General features: G+C 35.1%; 2 protein-coding genes across 3 annotated transcripts in view; both read right to left on the bottom strand.

Annotated features, from left to right (window-relative positions):
* LOC115886878 (cytochrome P450 4C1-like) overlaps window positions 1-16,912 on the bottom strand; it is a 52,083-nt gene extending 35,171 nt beyond the window's left edge. Inside the window, exons 1-3 of one of the 2 annotated variants that reach the window (XM_030906202.1) lie at window positions 16,819-16,912; window positions 7,709-7,903; window positions 6,030-6,227 (exon numbers count right to left, since the gene is read on the bottom strand). In XM_030906202.1, the coding sequence (XP_030762062.1) occupies window positions 6,030-6,227; window positions 7,709-7,883 (373 nt within the window). In that variant the 5' untranslated portion in view covers window positions 7,884-7,903; window positions 16,819-16,912. The remainder of the gene's footprint in view (window positions 1-6,029; window positions 6,228-7,708; window positions 7,904-16,818) is intronic. The other variant, XM_030906203.1, reaches the window with a different exon arrangement.
* Window positions 10,677-11,114, bottom strand: LOC115886847. The gene has a single exon (XM_030906150.1). The coding sequence runs from the start codon at window positions 11,112-11,114 to the stop codon at window positions 10,677-10,679; it is 438 nt and encodes a 145-aa protein (XP_030762010.1).
* Window positions 16,913-20,073: the final 3,161 nt, after the last annotated feature.

The following is a 20,073-nucleotide window of genomic DNA, read 5'->3' as shown; positions in this document are numbered from 1 at the left end:
TCTCTCCTGATTTCTTTTTTAACCATTTTGTTTAGTTCCTTATAATATTCGGTTGTTTTGTCGGTTATGTTTCGCCTCTTTTCTAATAGCTCTACTGTATTATGATTCAGCTTTGAGTCTTTTTTTAATTCCTTTTTCTTGAACAGATTTTTACTGTTGAAGTTCTTAAAACGTCTATAATTTTGTCTGTGATTTCATCGATTTCCAGATGTTCAGAATTTATTTTAGTTATTCTCTGATGTAAATCGTTTTGATATTCTGCCTCCTTTAATTCGAGAACGTCTCCGGTAGGGTATAGTTATTTCTAGAGTTTTTTCCTTTCACTAGCAATGTTGATTATGATCTTTGCTTTCACTAGCCTATGATCGCTTCCTGTACTGCATCTGTTCAGAACCGATACATATTTGCATATTGATTTGTTGTTTGATAAGATAAAGTTGATTTCATTTTTGTATTGATTGTTTGGGCTGCGCCATGTCCATTTGCGTTGTAATACAATATACAATATTCTTTTTAGATCATCGATATTTTCCACGTAAGTCTCAGAGATGGCGCGCTCAAACAATGTCGCCAACCAGCAATACACGTGCGGTTATTCACTTCTCCGACAGATGTCGCCACACGCACGTTGACATTGCCTCCTTCAAATTTGATCGTCCCGATCAAAGTTTCCTGGCTGATATCTCTTTAATCGATCCAGATGAACTACATTCATCTTACTTCTAGGGCTGCGTTGGATCCGGTACACAACATCAATTTATCCTCTTGATGATTGTATAAGGACCTTCCCATGCTGGAGTTAACTTTGGAGATCTATCTTTCTTGCGCTGCGGGTTATATAACCATACCATATCGTCCTGTTGAAATCCCGTAGAATTAGATCTGAGGTGGTAACAAACTTTCAGCCGGTCACTGGCTAGCGCAATTTTATTTCTAATGGCCTTATGAATAGTCCTTTACGTTCGTGATGCTATCGTCTGGTGATCCGAACACCAAATCACAAGGCAGTCGTAATTCTCCACCAAATAAAATCTTCGATGGTGAAAGTCCGAGAGTGTTGTGAACTGCACTTCTATACGCCATTGGGAATAGCGGTATGTGCTGATCCCAATCTCTTTGATGTTCATCCACCATTTTCGAGAGGTGTTCTTCAATAGTCTTATTGAATCTCTCGACTATCCCATCGGACTGCGGATGTAAAGCGGTTGTCCTAGTCTTGTGAATACCAAGCAGATCATACATCTTCTGAAACAATCTTGACTCGAAGTTCCTTTCTCGGTCAGTGTGAAGCTCTAAGGGAATTCCAAATCTACTGAAGACATTATTGACCAATATTTCAGCTACAGTCGATGCTTCTTGATTTGGAATGGCAAAAACTTCCTGCCATTTAGTGAAATAATCCATCGCCACTAAAACGTACTTGTTGCCCTTGTGCGTTTCAGGGAATGGACCTGCAATGTCAACAGCGATTCTTTCGAATGGCAGTTCAACGTTATATCGTTTCTTTTTCCCCGAGATCGAGTACTTGGTCCTTGGCTGGCTGCACAAATTTTACATTGTCGACACCATTTCTTCACCTTTCTTCGCAGTAATCAACCCAATAAAAACGATTTCTCAGCTTGCTCAATGTCTCATTTACTCCAAGATAGGCTTCCGAAATGATCATTCACGGTTCTACCACCGTGAATTTCTGAGAAATACCTGGGCAATCAGAAAGTGAAAAGTAAAAATACCTGGGCAATCTTCTTTCTTGGTACCAGTAACTGAGTTGTTACTGTCCTGCCATCCGCACTTTCTCATGTGCGTTTCAATAATCCATTCTCAATCACCAATAAATTCCATTGAGCCCAGAAAGTTTTGAAAATCAGCCCTCTGTCCGCAACATTCGGTTAACTTCCTTGAGCCGTAGTATTGCTCCGATGTCTGGATCTTCCCTTTGGTCTTTCCTTAATTGTGTCGTCGTCCACTATTTGGTTAGCTATAAGTTTAAACCTCCTTATCATGACAGTGTCTTCACGTTGTTCCATTTTACAGCAGTGCTTACAGTCGGTTTGACAGGGTCTTCTGGATTAACCGTCTATGTTGCTATGCATTTTCCAGCATGATATTGGATGGTAAAGTGATACTGTTGGAGCTTCTCAAGCCATCGTGCTATTTGACCTTTAGGTTGTTTCTTCTCCATAAGCCGCTTGAGAGCCGCATGATCTGTCCTAATTAAAAATTCTTGACCATACAGATATTTATGGAAATGATCAACTGCCTTCACAATTGCTAGGAACTCCTTTCGGGTAAGTAATTCCTTTTTGGTTTGGATAGTACTCGACGAGTGATAGAATATTACACTATCACTCGTTCTTCACCATCTTGCACTTGTGATAGAAAATAAAATACTGCCATGCTTTAGCAGGAACTGCTTAGCCTTCTGTTTCTCCTCAGATGTTAGGTGATCCCATGGCTGCTCTCGATGTTTAAGTGTTTCTTTGGATGTCATTTGTTTAACAGCTGATGACACTTCATTACATCGGGTGACACTTCTTACAGGTTCGCAGATGGCTATCTTGTGACCTTTTTGAATCTTAACACAATTCGGGAAAACATTCGCAACTCTGATCGGTTTATTTTTGTCGGTGTTAACCAGTGACTTTCCTTCTAAGTACTTATCTTGTTTGTTGTCCCTACTTTGTACCAGTCTAACACAGCACCCAGCGATTTTCCTCATTTTACCGAATATGATCTTCTCAGTATTACCAGGTATCACCACAGTTTCCGCTGATCTTACATCCATTCTTCCTGGTCCTTCGTCTGGAGATAACATGAACTCTTCATTTCCGATATTTAATATATTTATCTGGTGATCGAACGAAAATCCATGTTGGCGAATCACATCCATGCCCAAGATGAAGTCATCTTCAATATCTGCCACTAAAACGCTATGCTGGAACTTTAAATTTCATAACTTCAGTTCAACGATAGCCTCTCCTCGTACAACGGCCATTTCTCCCGTAACTGTATGTAAACACACTCTTCTTCTGAAAGGCATCAGCTTCAACCCTTGCACTGAGTTAGACCGCACCAACGATACCAAGCTTTTCCATTGACTTTCTCGTCGATCACCAAACTGTCAGCGGTTCTTCCTAGACTCTTAACGGAAAAAATCCTGGGGGTTCTGTGCTCCCCAGTCAATACTCGCCGCTTAGTATTGACTGATTTTAGTTTTCCTGGTGCCTAAGTTCTCTGGATGGTGAACGGGATCGCATTTGGAAGCGGCAATCCCGTTTGATGTGGCCCTTCCTGCCACATCTATAGCACCTTATGTCCTGGGATCTTATTTGGTTCCCTCGCTGGGTGTTGTTTACTCTCTTATGTGTGTGTTTACTCTCTTATCTCAAACGTATGTGAGAACTCTCTGGCTGTTCCTCTACCGTTTCCAATCTTATTTTCGGTTTTGGAATGGCGCTAAACGCAGCTTCTATTTCCTGATGACCGCTGCTGGTAGACAATCGGGATATTGGCAGCGCCCTCTGTAACTCGTTGTTCTTTAGTCCGCTGATAAAGCACTGACCAGCGAGTTCGCTGATAAAGCACTGACCAGCGAGTTCGCTGATAAAGGACTGAGCAGCGAGTTCCTCCTTAATCCGTCCGGTGCTTCAGGACACGCTAGGTGTACCAGGCGCTGTAAGTCTGCTTCGAATTCTTGCAGGCTCTCTCGGGACCCCTGCAGGCGTGTCTTAATCTGGGCCTGGTAAAGTTGGCGTCGGTGTTGGTCGCCATATCTTCGGTCCAATGCAGCAGTGTTTCGTCTTCCTGCTGTTGGGCTGCAGGAATAGTTTGTAGCAATTCCAAGAGTGCCACGCAGCGCGATGACAAGGGCCGCTGCTTTCTCCTGGTCAGTTCATCTGTTGGCAGCGGCGGAAGCTTCAAACTGGCGGTGATACATGGTCCAGGTCGTTTGTCCATCGTAAGTCGGTGCCTTAAGATCCACAGTTCCCTGAACGCCAGGTGTCCTTACTTGTGCCTTGGTCTTCTGTATGTCCATCTCTAATTCTTCTATTTTCTGCCGAAGGCGGTCCTCCAGATCTCTTACGGCTTCTTGAAGGTGATTTCCCTGCCGTTTTTCCAGATCTTCAAAATTCTTCTGTAGTCGAAATTCCTGATTTTCCAAAGTTTTCTTAAGACGTTCCTGATCTTGTCTTTCTCTATGACGTCGCTCCTCCAAACGAATTTCCACATTACCTAATATGTTCTCAAACCGGTCCAGTTCTTCTTGTTTCTCTTGTTGTCGTTGAATTTTCAAATCTTCGAAAATTTTCTCGAGCCGGTCGGTCCTGTTCCTCTTTTTTTTCTTTCTGATAATTTCCAGTAACTTCTCATAACCTCTTTAGCTATAAATATTTTTTTCCTCAAAAGCTATTCTTAGTGGGACACCCGGTACAATGTACAACATAAAAACGTGTATGCGAATTAGGGTGTCCGGAACCGTATCTGTTTTTCAAAACCAGGAATTTTGGTACTGCACCTCTTAGGAACCGAGATTTCCCGTTTTTTTTTCGGTACTTTCGGTACTAATTAATATTTGTTCAATAATGGTGCAGTTCATCAGTCAGAAAGCAAGAGTAGATTTTCTAAAGCAAAATGTAGAGAAAATTGAGATTTTTAATAAAAATAAATTTATTGAGTACCCTAATCTGTAATGAGAAATGTATCATGAACACAAACAAAGAAATAAAATATAGGTAACTTAAAATTTACATCAAACAACATAAACCAACTTGACTAAATTTGAGAAAAAAACTTAAAATATTAAATTGAAAATGCAAATATGTATTAAAACATAATAACATAAAATATATCTAATTAATTGAACAACATTATATACAACAATAAAATAACATATTTAAACTTCAATAATTGCTAATAACCATTATAGGAACTTCATAAAAGAAAAGAAGCAAGAACAATAAGAAATAGAGACTTTCTCACATAACAAAAAAATAACTTTTTAATTATTGTTACCGAGTCCCGAAAGAACCGGGAATTAATTTCGAGGCCCGGCTCTGTGATGGCCGATTAAATAGATCCGAAAATTCTCGGTACTTTCAAACCCGGGACTCTGGACCTTATTTGAAAGTATCAATCCAGAACCGGAGCTGTTTTTCGGAAATGGGAATTTCGGTACCATGCCTCTAAGGAACCGCAATTTTCCGGATTTGGCGGTACTTCCAGCACTAGCAAATTTTTATTCCATGATTATGCAGCTCGTCAATCAGCATGAAAAAGAAGAAAAAAACGAAAAACGACATAAACCAACTGAACTGAAAGAACTGAAGTTAAAAAATGCATTTTCGATCAAAAATGTAAGTGCCTATTAATATATAACATAAAAGTATAACTAATGCCATTTTGCAAATTTATATTAAATAATAAAATATAACCTATTTATACTTCAATAATTGCTAATAAACATTATAGAAGTAAGGACAGTAAGAGATAAAATCCCTACTTATTTAGAAGAGTTTGATTTCGACCGCTAGAAAGTATCAATGACTTTCGCATATGTAACAAATAATATTTTTTTAATTATTGTTACCCTCGTAAGTCCCGAAAGTACCGAAAGAACCGGGAATTAATAATTTCGAGTCCCGGTTCTTTGATGTCTCAAAAGAACTGGGAATTACCTGTACTTTTTTGGTACCGGGATTTCTCGGTTCTGACCCCTAATACGAATACGTTATGGGTGATATACCCGATTTATAAAAATTGCTCTTAAATAGAGGGCATCAATTCAAATAAATATTTAAAAATGGACTCACCGTACACCGAAATAAACTACATAGATAAGATAGAGGAAAATTAATAACAATATAATTACTTATTAATTATCAAACATTTCGTTAATGTGTTTTGTTTCCACCTAATTTACCCAACTTGCTTAATAAATTTGTTCAAAAAGCAAAAGAAATAATAATTGCAAGTAGTAAAGTTTAAATGATAACATATAAATATATATTTATGTGTAGCTATCGGTTTACCTGGTAATAAGAAAATACCACTCCATACAGCTGATTTATATACTTTGTAGATATCAGCTTTGTCCATACTATTAGCGTGTGTTAGTATTTGACTAATTTCTTCACTATTATCTGGCATATAATAATAATTGTGTCCTAACCAAAAACCAAACGGACGATCTTTCTTGAATACTTTTTTTGTAAATAGTTGTTGGAAACCTAATAAAATTCACTTTATAATTACTTTTTACTACAGTTATAAATACAGAAATTACCACTGTAGCGACATTATTAAACACCAGAAGGGCAACATTTTTTGTGATTATACATATTTCGGAAAAAATATTTTTTAAAATTTGCTGCATGTTTTATTGCCCTTGTGATGCATCATTTATAATATTCTTACTGTATAGTTTATTCTCTATATAACGTGCTGGCAACTGTTAATTTTGGATCGGTATTTACATGTGTGGAAGTATATCGCATAGGTATCTTATTAAGTCGGATTGAGAGAAATGCGACGGTGTGCTGTTGCGGCGTTGCCGGTACGCCTTTCCCTATCAATTAAAGTAAAATTCACGATCGCAAACCGCTTATTTTTAAACGACTTTTATTTCGAAAAGATAACTAGATAAAATCATTAGATATGTTTCTGAGCATCTGAAATGGAATTATAAGGATATCGTTATGGTGTCCATTTTTCTATAACGATAAAACGTCAGTAATCGCGATAATTTAAAAACTCAACTTTTTAACACATAACACGCCATAACTTAAGAACCACTATAGACTTTGAAACTTTTTTTATTATTTTGAAGGTCGCATCTTTTACAATATGTTTAAATAAGAAAAATTCGATAAGGTTGCTTTTTATTTCTCATGCGGGGGAAGTAGTATCTTTTCGCTTTCTTTTGGAGTCGAAAAGATGCTAATTGCCCACTTCACAATTACCATACGAGTTTTGAGCATATTTAATGTCAATTTGAGTGCGACAAGTAAACTTCTCGCATCCAAATTTTCATTGGCACACGCAAATTGACAAGCAAAAAAGCTCGAGCGAATGAAAACTTCAACAACTGAGACTTCAACTTCGCCCCGTAGACAATCGACAACTTTTCGCACTAGTTGCACAATATACTATTTTTTCATTCAAAAATTTTGAACAACCTATCCATTTACTTTTAGTGTATATCAATAGCGAAGAAAATATAGCAGAAATGATTTCGAGATACGGATTTTTGAATACAGAGTTCTAATAGCGCGACCACTGTCGAACACTAACTCAATTCCACTTATTTTTACCAAAAATGCAAGTGTTACAAACTTGCACTTAAAAGTTTTCAAACTATTGGGAAAGTTACAACGACTCGTTAATAAATAAACAAATAAAGTATCGCAAGACGTAATTAAATCGTGAAGCTGAATGCATAATGTAAACCTCTTCCTAGAATTTTAAGTATTGACAGAGGAACTGATTGGGTCAACCGGTGACCGGTCGACTGCGAAAAATCTGTTATGTCCCCTTCCACGTCTTTTAGCAACGTGCGGTTTCTCAGTTTATTTCATATATTTGGCAACGTGTTTATTGTTCTCTCTTTGTTCAGTACATTGTAAATGCATTGTACTCTTCTTACATACCGAAATCTCGATCCAAGACTAACCTTTGCCAGCCCTTATTATATTTATACATAAACACTTACTAAAGTCTTTGAGTTCCAGCAAATTACCGAAAATTGGATGAAACTTGTCGAAGACTTGGTATTTTTGAGCAAATTTAAAAATTGGTCTTTTTGAATGAAGTGACCAGATAGTCGATAAAACTATCATGACAATTAAGACTATTCCTACTGCTAAAATGACTTGCACGAATACCATGTTTGAAATCTAAAATAATACTATAAAAAATTGATTGTTGGTAAAATGAATATATTCATCCTATGCTGGAACACATGCTGGAAGTACACACTCGCCGAGGCCACCCGAGGCACGACAAAAAAGGACGGTCCTAACCAATAACAATGTGCATACCATTAATTTTTTGTGGCTTCGGCGGGTGTGTACTCCCAGCATAAGTGTTGTAAAATTAAACAAAACAAAAAAAAATAAAAATGAATATTAGTAAATGACTTTAAAACAAATATTTTTACCGAAACTCGTTGGGGTTTACGTGTAAATGATTAAATTCGGAAATATTGAAATAACGACCATATACACAAAATTTAAAATATTTGCACCCATTTAAGACTCACCTTGTATAAATAATTATTAAATAAATAATAATAATTAATTAAAACTAATTTATAAGAAGGTCAAGATTAAAATCACTTACCTTTTTTAGTAGTCCATATTTTAGTTTTTTTTTAATTAAAACCTTTTCAAGGTAGTAGGTAAAACTAGTGTTATGATTTTTATTAGTACCTTGTTTATATAGTGTATTGTTATGATTAACAAATTAAGGTTTATGTATGTCAGATTGTATTATTCATAAAGCATGGTTTTATGAGAGAGACGATAGAATGTTACGGGAGATAAGATATTGTGAGCGAGGCTCCCGCAGTCAGTCGGTAAACCCGGCGCTCGCACGAAGCACATGTTTGTGTCGTAATCCTGAGTACTACGATGTAATAAAGGAGTTATGAGAGAAATCCAGTGTTTTATTTGAAAATGCAAGTTGTACTCTTACATATCAGAAGTGGGATGGCCGAGTGTTATGATTTTTATGAGTACCTTGTTTATATAGTGTATTGTTATGATTAACAAATTAAGGTTTATGTATATGTCAGATTGTATTATTCATAATGCATGGTTTTATGAGAGAGGCGATAGAATGTTACGGGAGATAAGATATTGTGAGCGAGGCTCCCGCAGTCAGTCGGTAACCCGGAGCTCGCACTAAGCACATGTTTGTGTCGTAATCCTGAGTACTACGATGTAATAAAGGAGTTATGAGAGAAATCCAGTGTTTTATTTGAAAATGTAAGTTGTACTTTTACACTTGATAGTTTCATAAATTCTATTCGGATAATTAAATAAGGAATTATGTTTGTTCCAACCGGACGAGAGAACCGTCCTAGAACGGTAATTTCCTATCAGACAATTCATTTGTTAATCTTTACAAACGATCAAACTTTTCAAACAATAAGTGGGCGACTAGAAATTACCGTCCCAGGATCGGTTCTCGGTCCGGTTGGAATGAACCTTTATATTTATTTAATATTAGTTTTTCAATAAATAAAATTGTAATAGAGGAAATGTAGTTATGTCCCCGAATTGTCTTTACAAGAGGAACAACTTTTTTATTAGTTGACATTTTGAAAAAAAAATGCACTCTTCATAAAATTTTTTGTTTGTTCTAGAATGGTTAATCGCATTTATACTATATCGTTTTAAAGAAAATAAAAAAAAAACATGAAAATATAGTTGATATTATTTTGAAGTCCTGTAAAAATGAAATTTCGGTTTCATTCTTTGATAGATTGTTATGGATAGAATTTAAATTAATTTATTTAATTAAAGTCATATTTTTTGCTGGTTTAAAAATGATAAAGAGGCACAAAATTTATTTAGTTCAATGCTATGGAAAGGGTGATAATATTTATCGGAAAATATGATACTTTTGTTACGGGCGAGAATTAAGGGGCTCAGTTCATTAGGGTGAGTTAATGTATCAGGACTGTGGGCACTCACCTTTATTCCCGTTCTGGACTCGTACTTGTTGATTTTTTGCTTGAACAAAACACTTGAGGATAGCGCCCGCTTGGAGGTGTACACTGTGTACTCGGCCGATCTTGTCTCTCTGCGTACTCGACTACGGCTACGTACCCACTAAGGTTTTTCGGGTAAAGGATGGGAGGAAGGGATAGAATCCAACATACCGCCCACCAAAATGAAATATTTTCCATTTTCGTTTGAGAATAGTGAAAAAATGCGTTATGTTTAAAAGAAAGTAAGAGTGAAATTTATGAAGTTAAATTTAGAGGAAATTTAGAAAAATGCATTATTGGGGTTAATGCATGAGTGTAATTTAATTAAATATTAAGAGAGTTTACATTTGTTATAGAGTAGAGAAAAGTAATTAAATAAGAGATGTTAATTATGTTTATAATGAGATTATGTTTTTTTTGCGTTTATGTTTTATTTTAGAGAGTAAATTTTAATTTTGAGATTTGCAGTAAGGCAATGGGCATATTTTTGTCACTGGTCTTTTAAGAATGCCTTTTGCTGTTTTTAAAGTAACCACGCGTGTAACACGATCATGGCCCGGGTGAATCTCTAAGACTCTTCCAATGCTCCATTTGAGCGGAATTAGATTATCATCCTTTATTAAAACAACCGAGTTTATTTCTATTGAAATAGTAGAGTCATTCCATTTAGCTCTTTGTAAAAGTGTTTGAAGGTATTCTTTAGACCATCGGCTCCAAAAAGCTTTGGTGCAAGCGTGATATCAACTGCCAGCGAGAGAGATGATTTAATTTTATCCCGGAAAGATCATCTTCCGGAGGGGCGTTTAACGGCTCTAGGGTTAAAAAATGTCCTGGAGTAAGAACTGACAAGTCATTAGGATCAGAGCTTTGTGGACACAATGGACGAGAATTAAGCACTGCTTCTATTTGAACCAGTAGCGTATAAAATTCCTCATACGTGAGCAATTGATCACCAATAACCCTTTTAATGTGAGTTTTTTACAGACTTTATTCCTGCTTCCCACAGGCCACCAAAATGAGGCGCGCTTGGAGGATTGAAGTGCCAGGAAATTTGTTCTTGCTCAGCGGCGGATTTTAGCATATTAATCAGTTCTCTAGAAGCTCCGACAAAGTTCGTTCCACAATCGGAATAAATATGATTGCAGCGACCTCTACGAGAAATGAATCGACGCAGTGCACCCAGAAAAGTCTCGGAGGAAAGGTCGGAAACCAGTTCTAAGTGCAAAGCTTTCGTGGCCATGCACACAAATAAGCAAATATAGGCTTTACAGGACTTAGCACCTCGTGCACGATATCTTAATAAAGAGAATGGACCACCATAGTCGCATCCAACTTCAGAGAAAGGTTTTACTTGAGAAAGTCTTACAGCAGGAATATCTCCCATAATAGGAGGCTGAGGCATTACTGGATTAGCGCAGAAAGCATTGAGGACATTTAAAGAGAACACTACGAATTGTTTTTCTAGCAGAAACAATCCAGTATTGTTGAGCGAGAATATAGTGAAGAGTTTGGGGACCGGGATGCAAATAGAGTTTATGAGTATATTCTATGAGTAGAGTAGTAAATTTATGATTATTGGGTAAGAGTGCGGGATGTTTTTGAGAGAAATTTAGAGATTTGCAATTATTTATTAAGAGAATTTCCCTAGCATAATATTGTGATTGAACACATTTAATAATACATTCTAGAGTTTCATTTATTTCAAATTTCGAGAGAGGAGAGGTTTTACGAGATTTAGAATGTCGAGTATTATAGAGAAAGCGTCTGCAAAACGTGACAATATTTATAATTTTAGAGAAAGAAGAGAACTTTTCAAACAGAGTATCAAACAATGAGGACTGTGAAGTACATGTCAATATATGTCGTTGTTCTTCTTCAGTTTTAGGGAAAGTAAAAATTGATTGCGGCCAATAAGATTCCGGTTGGCTTAGCCATGGAGGTCCCGCCCACCATAAGGCATTGTCGAGTAACTCGCTAGGTTGAAGACCACGAGAACCTGGATCAGCGGGGTTGTCTTTGGAGACTACATGACGCCAACAAGAAGGAGGTAATTTCTCTTGAATTTGGGAAACTCGATTGCTTACAAAGGTGTTCCACTTATATGGTTCACTTTTAAGCCAATGCAAAACAACCATCGAGTCGGACCATGCAATCACTTACTAACATTAATAAGTTTATTAGAAAGAGAAGTGCTAACGAAATCAATTAACCTGGTCAGAAGTAAGGCTGCACAGAGTTCCAGTCTTGGAATTGAGATTTTTGAGTGGAGCTACTTTGCCTTTAGCGCAGACAAAATTTGTTTTTACAGAGTTATCTGGAAGAATTTTCCTAAAATAAATTACTGCACAATAGCCTTTTTCACTAGCATCACAAAAACCATGTACTTCCAGGGATAAATATTTGAGAGTGAGAAAATATCGAGGAACTTTGAGAGAGAAAATACAAGGTAATTCTTGAACGAGTTGATGCCAAGATGTAGCAATGTTATTGGGAGCAGGATCATCCCAATTTATACCTAACTACACAAATCTTGTATAATCAGTTTTAGGTGAAGAGTGAGAGGAACTAACATGCCACAAGGATCGAATATGCTTGCGAGTTTGGAAAGAATATTGCGTTTGTTACAGATTTTGTTTGTCAAGGACAACTCTGGTGAATCAAAGAAAAATTCATCTGTAGAGGGATTCCAGTTTAGTCCTAGAACTTTAGAGGAAGAAAGAGAATTTATATTTAAAGAGAGAGAAGAATCCATTTTGCATTCATTTGGAGATAACTGAGAAAGAAAATCTGAGCTATTCTAAGTCCATTTTCTAAGTTCAAAACCGCTGTGTTTGAGTATAAAAATGAGATCGCGTTGAATTTTTATAGCAAGAGAAAGAGAATCGCAACCAGATATAATATCATCGACATACGTCTCCATATCTAAAATCTTTGATGCTTCGGGATATTTTACTAAATTTTCTAAAGCAATTTGTTTTATAACTCGAATGGCTAAAAATGGGCTACAGCTTAAACCAAAAGTAACACGAGTAAGTTTGTATTCTTGAATGGGCTCATTAGGGTAAAATCGCCATAAAAATTTTAGGTATTAAGTATGATTTTCATTAACAAGAATTTGACTAAACATTTGTTTAATATCGCTAGCAAATACAATAAAAAGCGATCTAAATCGAAGCAAAATAGATAAAATATCTGACTGTAATTTTGGCCCAGTTAAGAGAGTGTCATTCAAAGATTTATTTGTGTAATCTCGAGCGGAAGCATCAAAAACAACTCTAAGTTTGGTCGTGAGACTATCTGGTCGGATTACGCAATGATGAAGCAGATAATAAGAATAAGCGTTGGGAGAAGGATTTTGCACGGCAATCATATATTGAGAATCTAAATATTCACGCATGTAATTAGAATATTGAGAATAAAGTTGGGGGTTTCGAAGCAATCGTTTTTCGAGCGAGAAAAATCTACGAAGGGCGACATCTCTAGAACCTTCAAAGATCGGTTCCAAAGTTTTAAATGGTAAAGATACTTTATAACGTCCAGAAAGAGTGCGTGAAAATGTTTTACAAAAGTGTTCTTCGGCAAGCTTTTCATCTGAAGAAAGCGTCGAGGATTGTGGAACGTCCTCTAACTCCCAGAATCTTTGAAGTGATTGATCCAAGGAAGCATAAGAGGTAAGAAAGTATGAGTTTACAGAGAGTGAAACACTAGATGTTTTAACTCTTCCTGTAATTATCCATCCAAATATAGTTTCTAAAGCGACGGGTTGATCTGGATCTGAGAGGAGTTTGTTTCCTGTTATCAAGAAACCATAAATATCTGCACCCAAAAGTATATCTACGGGTTTAGAGAGGTGAAAGTTGGGATCAGCTAAGGGCAATTGAGAAAACTTTGAGAACTGTTCAACGGGAAGAGAATTAATCGGTAAATTATCACTAATTTCGTTTAATATAATAAACTCCAAGGAGTAGATCGGATCAGACTTTCCAATAGGTTTAATGTTGCATCTAACACCGTGAGAACCTTTGGAAATATTTTTCCCGATGCCACACAATTGGATGGGGAGGAAAAATTTAGATAAACCTAATTTATTAAAACAAGATTTTGAAATAAAGTGACTTTCACTTCCACTGTCAATTACAGCGCGTATTACATGAAAATTACCCCACGCATCTTGAACATTGATTAATGCTGTAGAAAGAAGAGCTTTATTCTTATGTTTTGCAAATAAATTTGTAGATACAACTTCTGAGATAGAGCTGCTTGCTTGCAGAACTGGAAGAGTTTGCGATGAAGTGGATGGAGGAACGTTTACAGGAGTTGTTATTTGACCTTCGAAATGTAAAAGCGAATGATGTTTTTTGCCACAAGTTCGGCATGAGGAACGAGAATTACAACTCTTAGAAGAATGTCTAGTGCCGAGACAGTTTGAGCACCAACTTCGGGATTTAATTAAATCATATCTCTGTTTTGGAGTAAAAGCAATAAAATCTGGACAGTTATAAATAAAATGATCCTTGTTACAAACTTGACAAGTTAAATTTTGTTTCAACTGAGTGTTGACAACAAAGGAAGAGGTAGGTTTATTTTTATAACTTTTTTGTGAATACTTCGTTTTAGTTTTGTCATAATTACTATTTTTATTAAAATGAGAAAACGATTTAGTTAGAGAGATTGTATCTTTAGCTGAACATTGTTTTTCTAAAAATTCAATGAGTGTATCGTATGATTTGAGGTATAGCATATCTTGTGATAAAACAGAGCCACATTCCAGTTCAAAATTAGTTTGCAAAATTTCTGGAAGTCTATCATAAATCATATTAAATAGCACAAAACTCCAGCTCTCTGTGGGAAAACCCAAGTTATTTAAAATTGTAATATTACGAGTATAAATATCAATCATATTTCTTAGAGCTTCATGATTATTTTCGTTAGAGATGGGCTTAATATTTTCTAGAGCCTGCCAGTGAGCTTTTGCAATCAAACGTTTCTTATCGTACTTATTTTTTAAGGCTTGATATGCTATATTATAATTTTGATTGGCAAGTGGAGTACTAGATACCAAAGCTAAAGGAGGACCTCGTAAGAAACTCACTAGATAGTTGTATTTCGATATATCACTAAGAGACGAGTTACAGTGTATAAGAGAATCAAACATATCGATAAATGTTTGCCAATGTTTAAATTCACCATCAAAATGGGGTACCTCAATTTTAGGAAGTTTTACCGAACATTGAGCAGTAGTGTTTTGTAATTGTGTAGTATCCAGCTCCGATTTCGTTTGCGGAATAAATTTGTGAATAATGCTTCAATGTGAAAATAATAATCATTAAATTCAGTTTGAATTTTGACATGAGGATCAATATCGCCATTATCCTGTGCGGAGACTAATAAAATTATATTATTATGAATCTTATTAAAAGTTTTATAAATATCTTCTAAGTGTTTTGCTCTACATCTAAAGTTAGGGTGAAAATTTGGATCTTCAAGAGCTTGATCAGCGGATTTTTTAAGTTCTTTAATTCTAGTAAGTTCTACAGAGCGTTGAGCTATAAGTGTTTTTAATTTGCGAGCGTCTGCAGACATAGCGAAAATGAGTATAATAATTAATTAGAGCGTAAGAGAGAAATGGAATGCTATAATGTGAGAAAATAAAATATTATAGAATATAATAATTAACTGAGAGAGAGAGAGAGAGAGGGAATGATATATTCTACAATAGAATATTATATGAGAAAATAATTATTATATTTTTACCTTATAAGGTGAGAAAATAAAATATTATAGAATATAATAATTAACTGAGAGAGAGAGAGAGAGAGAGAGAGAGAGAGAGAGAGAGAGAGAGAGAGAGTAATTAACTAAGAGAGTAAGAGAGAAATAGAATAATTCACTGAGAGAGTGTATGTGTGTGTGTGTGTGAGAGAGAGAGAGAGAGAGAGAGAGAAAATAATTATTATTTTTACTAAGGTATTGGAATTAATTGAGTGTATTTATTAATTAAATTATTAAGAGAGAGAACAGCTTAGAGTTGAGACTAAATGCGTATCGATAAATTTGAGCGTAAAAAAGAAATATCCGGACCAGTATCGCGAAACAGCGCTAGATATCGCTTTTAACACCGGTACGGCAATTTAAAAATCGATCGGTCGGTGGCAAATTCCTGGCCAGTGGAACCAGTGACAAAAAATGTACTACCTTTTTTTTACTGCGCTAAAGAGAAGATAAATATAGATTTTGTTCGAGAATTTATTTTATTGAATATATTTAAAATAATATATTACAAAAATATTAATGATATTTAGATAATTTTGAGAAATTAATTATGATAATCAATTTAATTGAGTATCAGTAAAATATGTACGTAGTTCAGAAAGGGATCTGCGGCGGAAGGACCAATGTTACGGGCGAGAATTAAGGGGCTCAGTTCATTAGGGTGAGTTAATGTATCAGGACTGTGGGCACTCACCTTTATTCCCGTTCTGGACTCGTACTTGTTGATTTTTTGCTTGAACAAAACACTTGAGAATAGCGCGCGCTTGGAGGTGTACACTGTGTACTCGGCCGATCTTGTCTCTCTGCGTACTCGACTACAGCTACGTACCCACTAAGGTTTTTCGGGTAAAGGATGGGAGGAAGGGATAGAATCCAACAACTTTAATAAAGAAAAAAATATAACGCTAATCAAAATTAATAATAATTAACTATCTATCAAAGAATGAAATCGAAATATTATTACCATAGAAACGCTTTTTGATTCTTAGGAGCTCTTAAATTTAATAAATTTTTCACGTTTTTTTAATTTTCTCTAAAACGGCATATGAAAATTGGGAAAAGTATAAACGGGAATAATAATTTTAGAATAAGCAAACCTCTTATAAAGACAATCCGGGGAGATACTGCATATTTTACTTGAGAACGACTAGAAACACATAAGTCAAAAAGTGTAAAATTTCAAAATTAATGACCATATCAGCCCAAGAAATTAATTTAATTTTTACCAAGATGTATTATTTTTTTTAAGATTAATTTTTAATAATACAATATGAAAAACCTTAACCAACGTTTTATTTATATCTAATAAATAATATGTTACTCTCTCTACATACCTTAATACAGCTACTTTCTAACTTACGTCCTTAAAGGAACTTAAGTTAAATATAAATAAATGGAATACCTAATTAACTATTTTTTTTTGGATGTTTTTTGTAGATAACATTAATTTATTTAACATCGTTAGATATTTAACACGGATGCCCCTGACGTTCGCAATTCAATTACCACACTTCAGCAAACAATTAAAATAAAAAGAGCAGCGGGTCCGTTTTAATTTCATCTACACGTTTTTTTAGCAGTGTCTAGCCCCAGCAACCATCTATTAAGCTTGACCAATCAGGTTGGTTAGCGTGGTTATTTGGAGGGTGTTAATTCATTTTGTTGTTAATCAGTAATAGTTGCCTGCTGCGGCTACACACAAGTGTTTTTTTTAGCTTCACCTCTGTATCAAAGAGTATTTGGTTTGCTTTGGAGAGGGAGAGAGAGTAATACATTTTTTTTGATAAAAATAATTGTTTGATGTACAGGGTGAGTCAACGAACTACTGATATAGGAATTTTCTTCGACATAAGTAAAGTTTTTTTTCTCGTAGCAATTCTGACTTATAATTAATTTCGTGAAGCCAATATCACTGTTGCCACGAAACCGTCCCGTTACACACAGAAAATATTTTCTAGAATATTTCACTCATGTACAAAAAATCCCATATGAAGCGGGTAATTTTCGGCGATTATTTCCCTCATCGAGAAATGGACCAATCAGCTAATCTAATTTTTCGAATAAATTTTGTTTAGATAAGTGATTAAATCCCAAGACCAGTTTAACCGCGATTATTTTTTCGGCTTCCTTTTGGGTTTTCTTTTTGTCGTTTATCACTAATTCTGAGAGATTTTGGCAACAGTTCATTTAAAAACATTGATTTACAGCTCATGTGTATGACTTAATAACGATTTTAATCGGTGAAAACCCCTTAGTCGATATTATTTTGAACAAATAAGTGGAGAAAAGTACGTCAGAATTTGATATGTTGACATGCGAAACGGTCCTCGATGCATTGTTGGGATGCGTAACCAAGGTAGCAGAAGCACAAACATTACTTACGAGACGTCATTTTGAAGTCTTTAAATTTTATTTACCGCTGTATGAACTCACGGTTTAGTAATATTTCTATAATTCTTATAGTAATATTAACTATAATTATTCTTATAGTTATTTGTTTCATCCTAAGTCATTCGCTTCATTCTAAGTCATTCAGGAAATAATCTAGCCGTATATCACTCAGCCTATAAATTTAATTGTTTAAACTACCCAAATAATTTTTCGCATGATTTTGCTTTTTAGAAAATAGTTTCATGCACAATAATTTTAGAATAAAAACCCGAGACCGCAAAGCGGTCGAGGGTTTTTATTAAATTATTGTGCATTCAACTATTTTCCAAGCAAAATCACGCGCAAAATATATTTGAACAGTTTAATCGATCAAATTTATAGGTCCCGTGATATAATATATGAAGACTGCCTGCTAAAATCGAAAATTACCCGGCGAACATTTCCCGCAGAATGTCTAAGTGACAATGACACATTTGTCACTTATACATAAATTATTTTTAATAGGTATTCACAAAACATCCCCCATTAGAACTTTTTCTTTAATGGCCATAAGCGGGAATAAAAGATCAACCGCCCGAGCAAACACTAGAGGCGCCACCGGTCATCAAATGGTGTGAAAATTGCGAAAATTTAATCATCTAATTTTGACACAAGGGGTCGCGATTAACTTTTTCAATTTTAATTCAATATTCATTGTTTTCATACTATATTAGGTATTAGACTTTGTTGTATTTTGTGAATGTATAAATGTTTTCTTAGCATAAAGTTGCATTATAGTAATTTAAATTATATTACATACATATTTAAGATTCAAATATTATGACATATATGTCAGTTGCCGTCTAAAATGTCATCCTGATAACAAAAAGTTAGTTATTGTCAAAAGTAGTTAAAATCATGTTAAAATATTAAAATTTACAAATTATAATTAGATATTTTATATTATTTCAACAACAAACACATAATAGTACAGCGTAATGTTGATATGCAGGTCCAAAACAAAAAGTGCCGTTATATTTTTCAGTTTTCGTTGTCAGCCGCGGAAGTTTCAGTGATTTTAGTGTTGTTGGATAACATTGAAAATGTTTCTGTTATCCTATATAAGGGAGCCCAAATCGAATTAAAATGCTACATTTGCCACACCATGCCGTCATATACATATACAAGGGTATAGGAAATCTCGGCGCAACGGCGGCAGTCGGCCAGCGCGCGCAAAAACCATTACATCGCTGATTGTTTATTGATATATCTTTATTAGTTTAAAAACCATACATAAGGTTTGCTTTGATACCTTGTCAAGGCATATAGCGAAAACTTTTAAAATTGTTTCTTTTTTTTTCATTTGAGCCTTCGTTTTACGTTAAATGAAAGTATATTAAAATCTATTTTAAACCAAATTTTCGCATGATTGAAATGATTATTCATGTTTAAAGTTTTTTTTGGTCATAAGAGCTAATGGAAATGTTTTTTTTGTAAATAATTATAAAAAATTACTCCCTATGAAGACTTTATTGTGTCCTGGTTCAAAAAATAAGTATTTGTTTTCTCTATACGGTGGTATTAATTATATACGATTTTTGATGATAGTGCCCTCTTACCCGGTCTAATTTTGTACTACTTTCGGAATAAGGGTCCCCATATCATGCTGTACTTCCATCCCTGAAAATTCAGCTTGTGACACCGAAGTGAGAGGTAACGTCGAAATAAGCTTTAATCTACCTACGTCATAGGTAGCTGTAGGTACTCTAGGGCATATTCTGCCTGAACCCCAGTAGCTAGCTGACAGTGATGAGCAATTTGTTATTCCATAAGTAGTTGTCATTATATAAGTTTAATCATCTTATACTCCTATTACGGTAGGTTTTGGATTTTCCTGATTGGTTTGTTAAACAGAAATATACTGGGCATATAAATGTCTGTTACACGTTAATTCGTTAAGAAATATGTTACACACATATTATTTTAATAATAATAGTATAATAGTAATGGCTATATTATGTTATAACACATACATGTATTGAATGTACTTATTTTAACCAATGCATTGTTTTTGTTTTTTAATCACAAATAAGAAATGTTTTATAGTTTTTATTATAAAAAACAGTGATTATACAATTTATTTCCACCCCTTACGCTGTTTTCTATAAGGGGTGTAACCAGGAGTATATTTCGTAACCTCTTACGATATAAGAGGGCAC

This window comes from Sitophilus oryzae, unplaced genomic scaffold (assembly GCF_002938485.1).
Source record: "Sitophilus oryzae breed Bouriz unplaced genomic scaffold, Soryzae_2.0 scaffold_499_pilon_pilon, whole genome shotgun sequence".
In the NCBI taxonomy this organism is placed as follows: Eukaryota; Metazoa; Arthropoda; class Insecta; order Coleoptera; family Curculionidae; genus Sitophilus; species Sitophilus oryzae.
The sequence above is the reverse complement of the archived record's forward strand: the minus strand, read 5'-3'. Positions and strand labels throughout refer to the sequence as shown.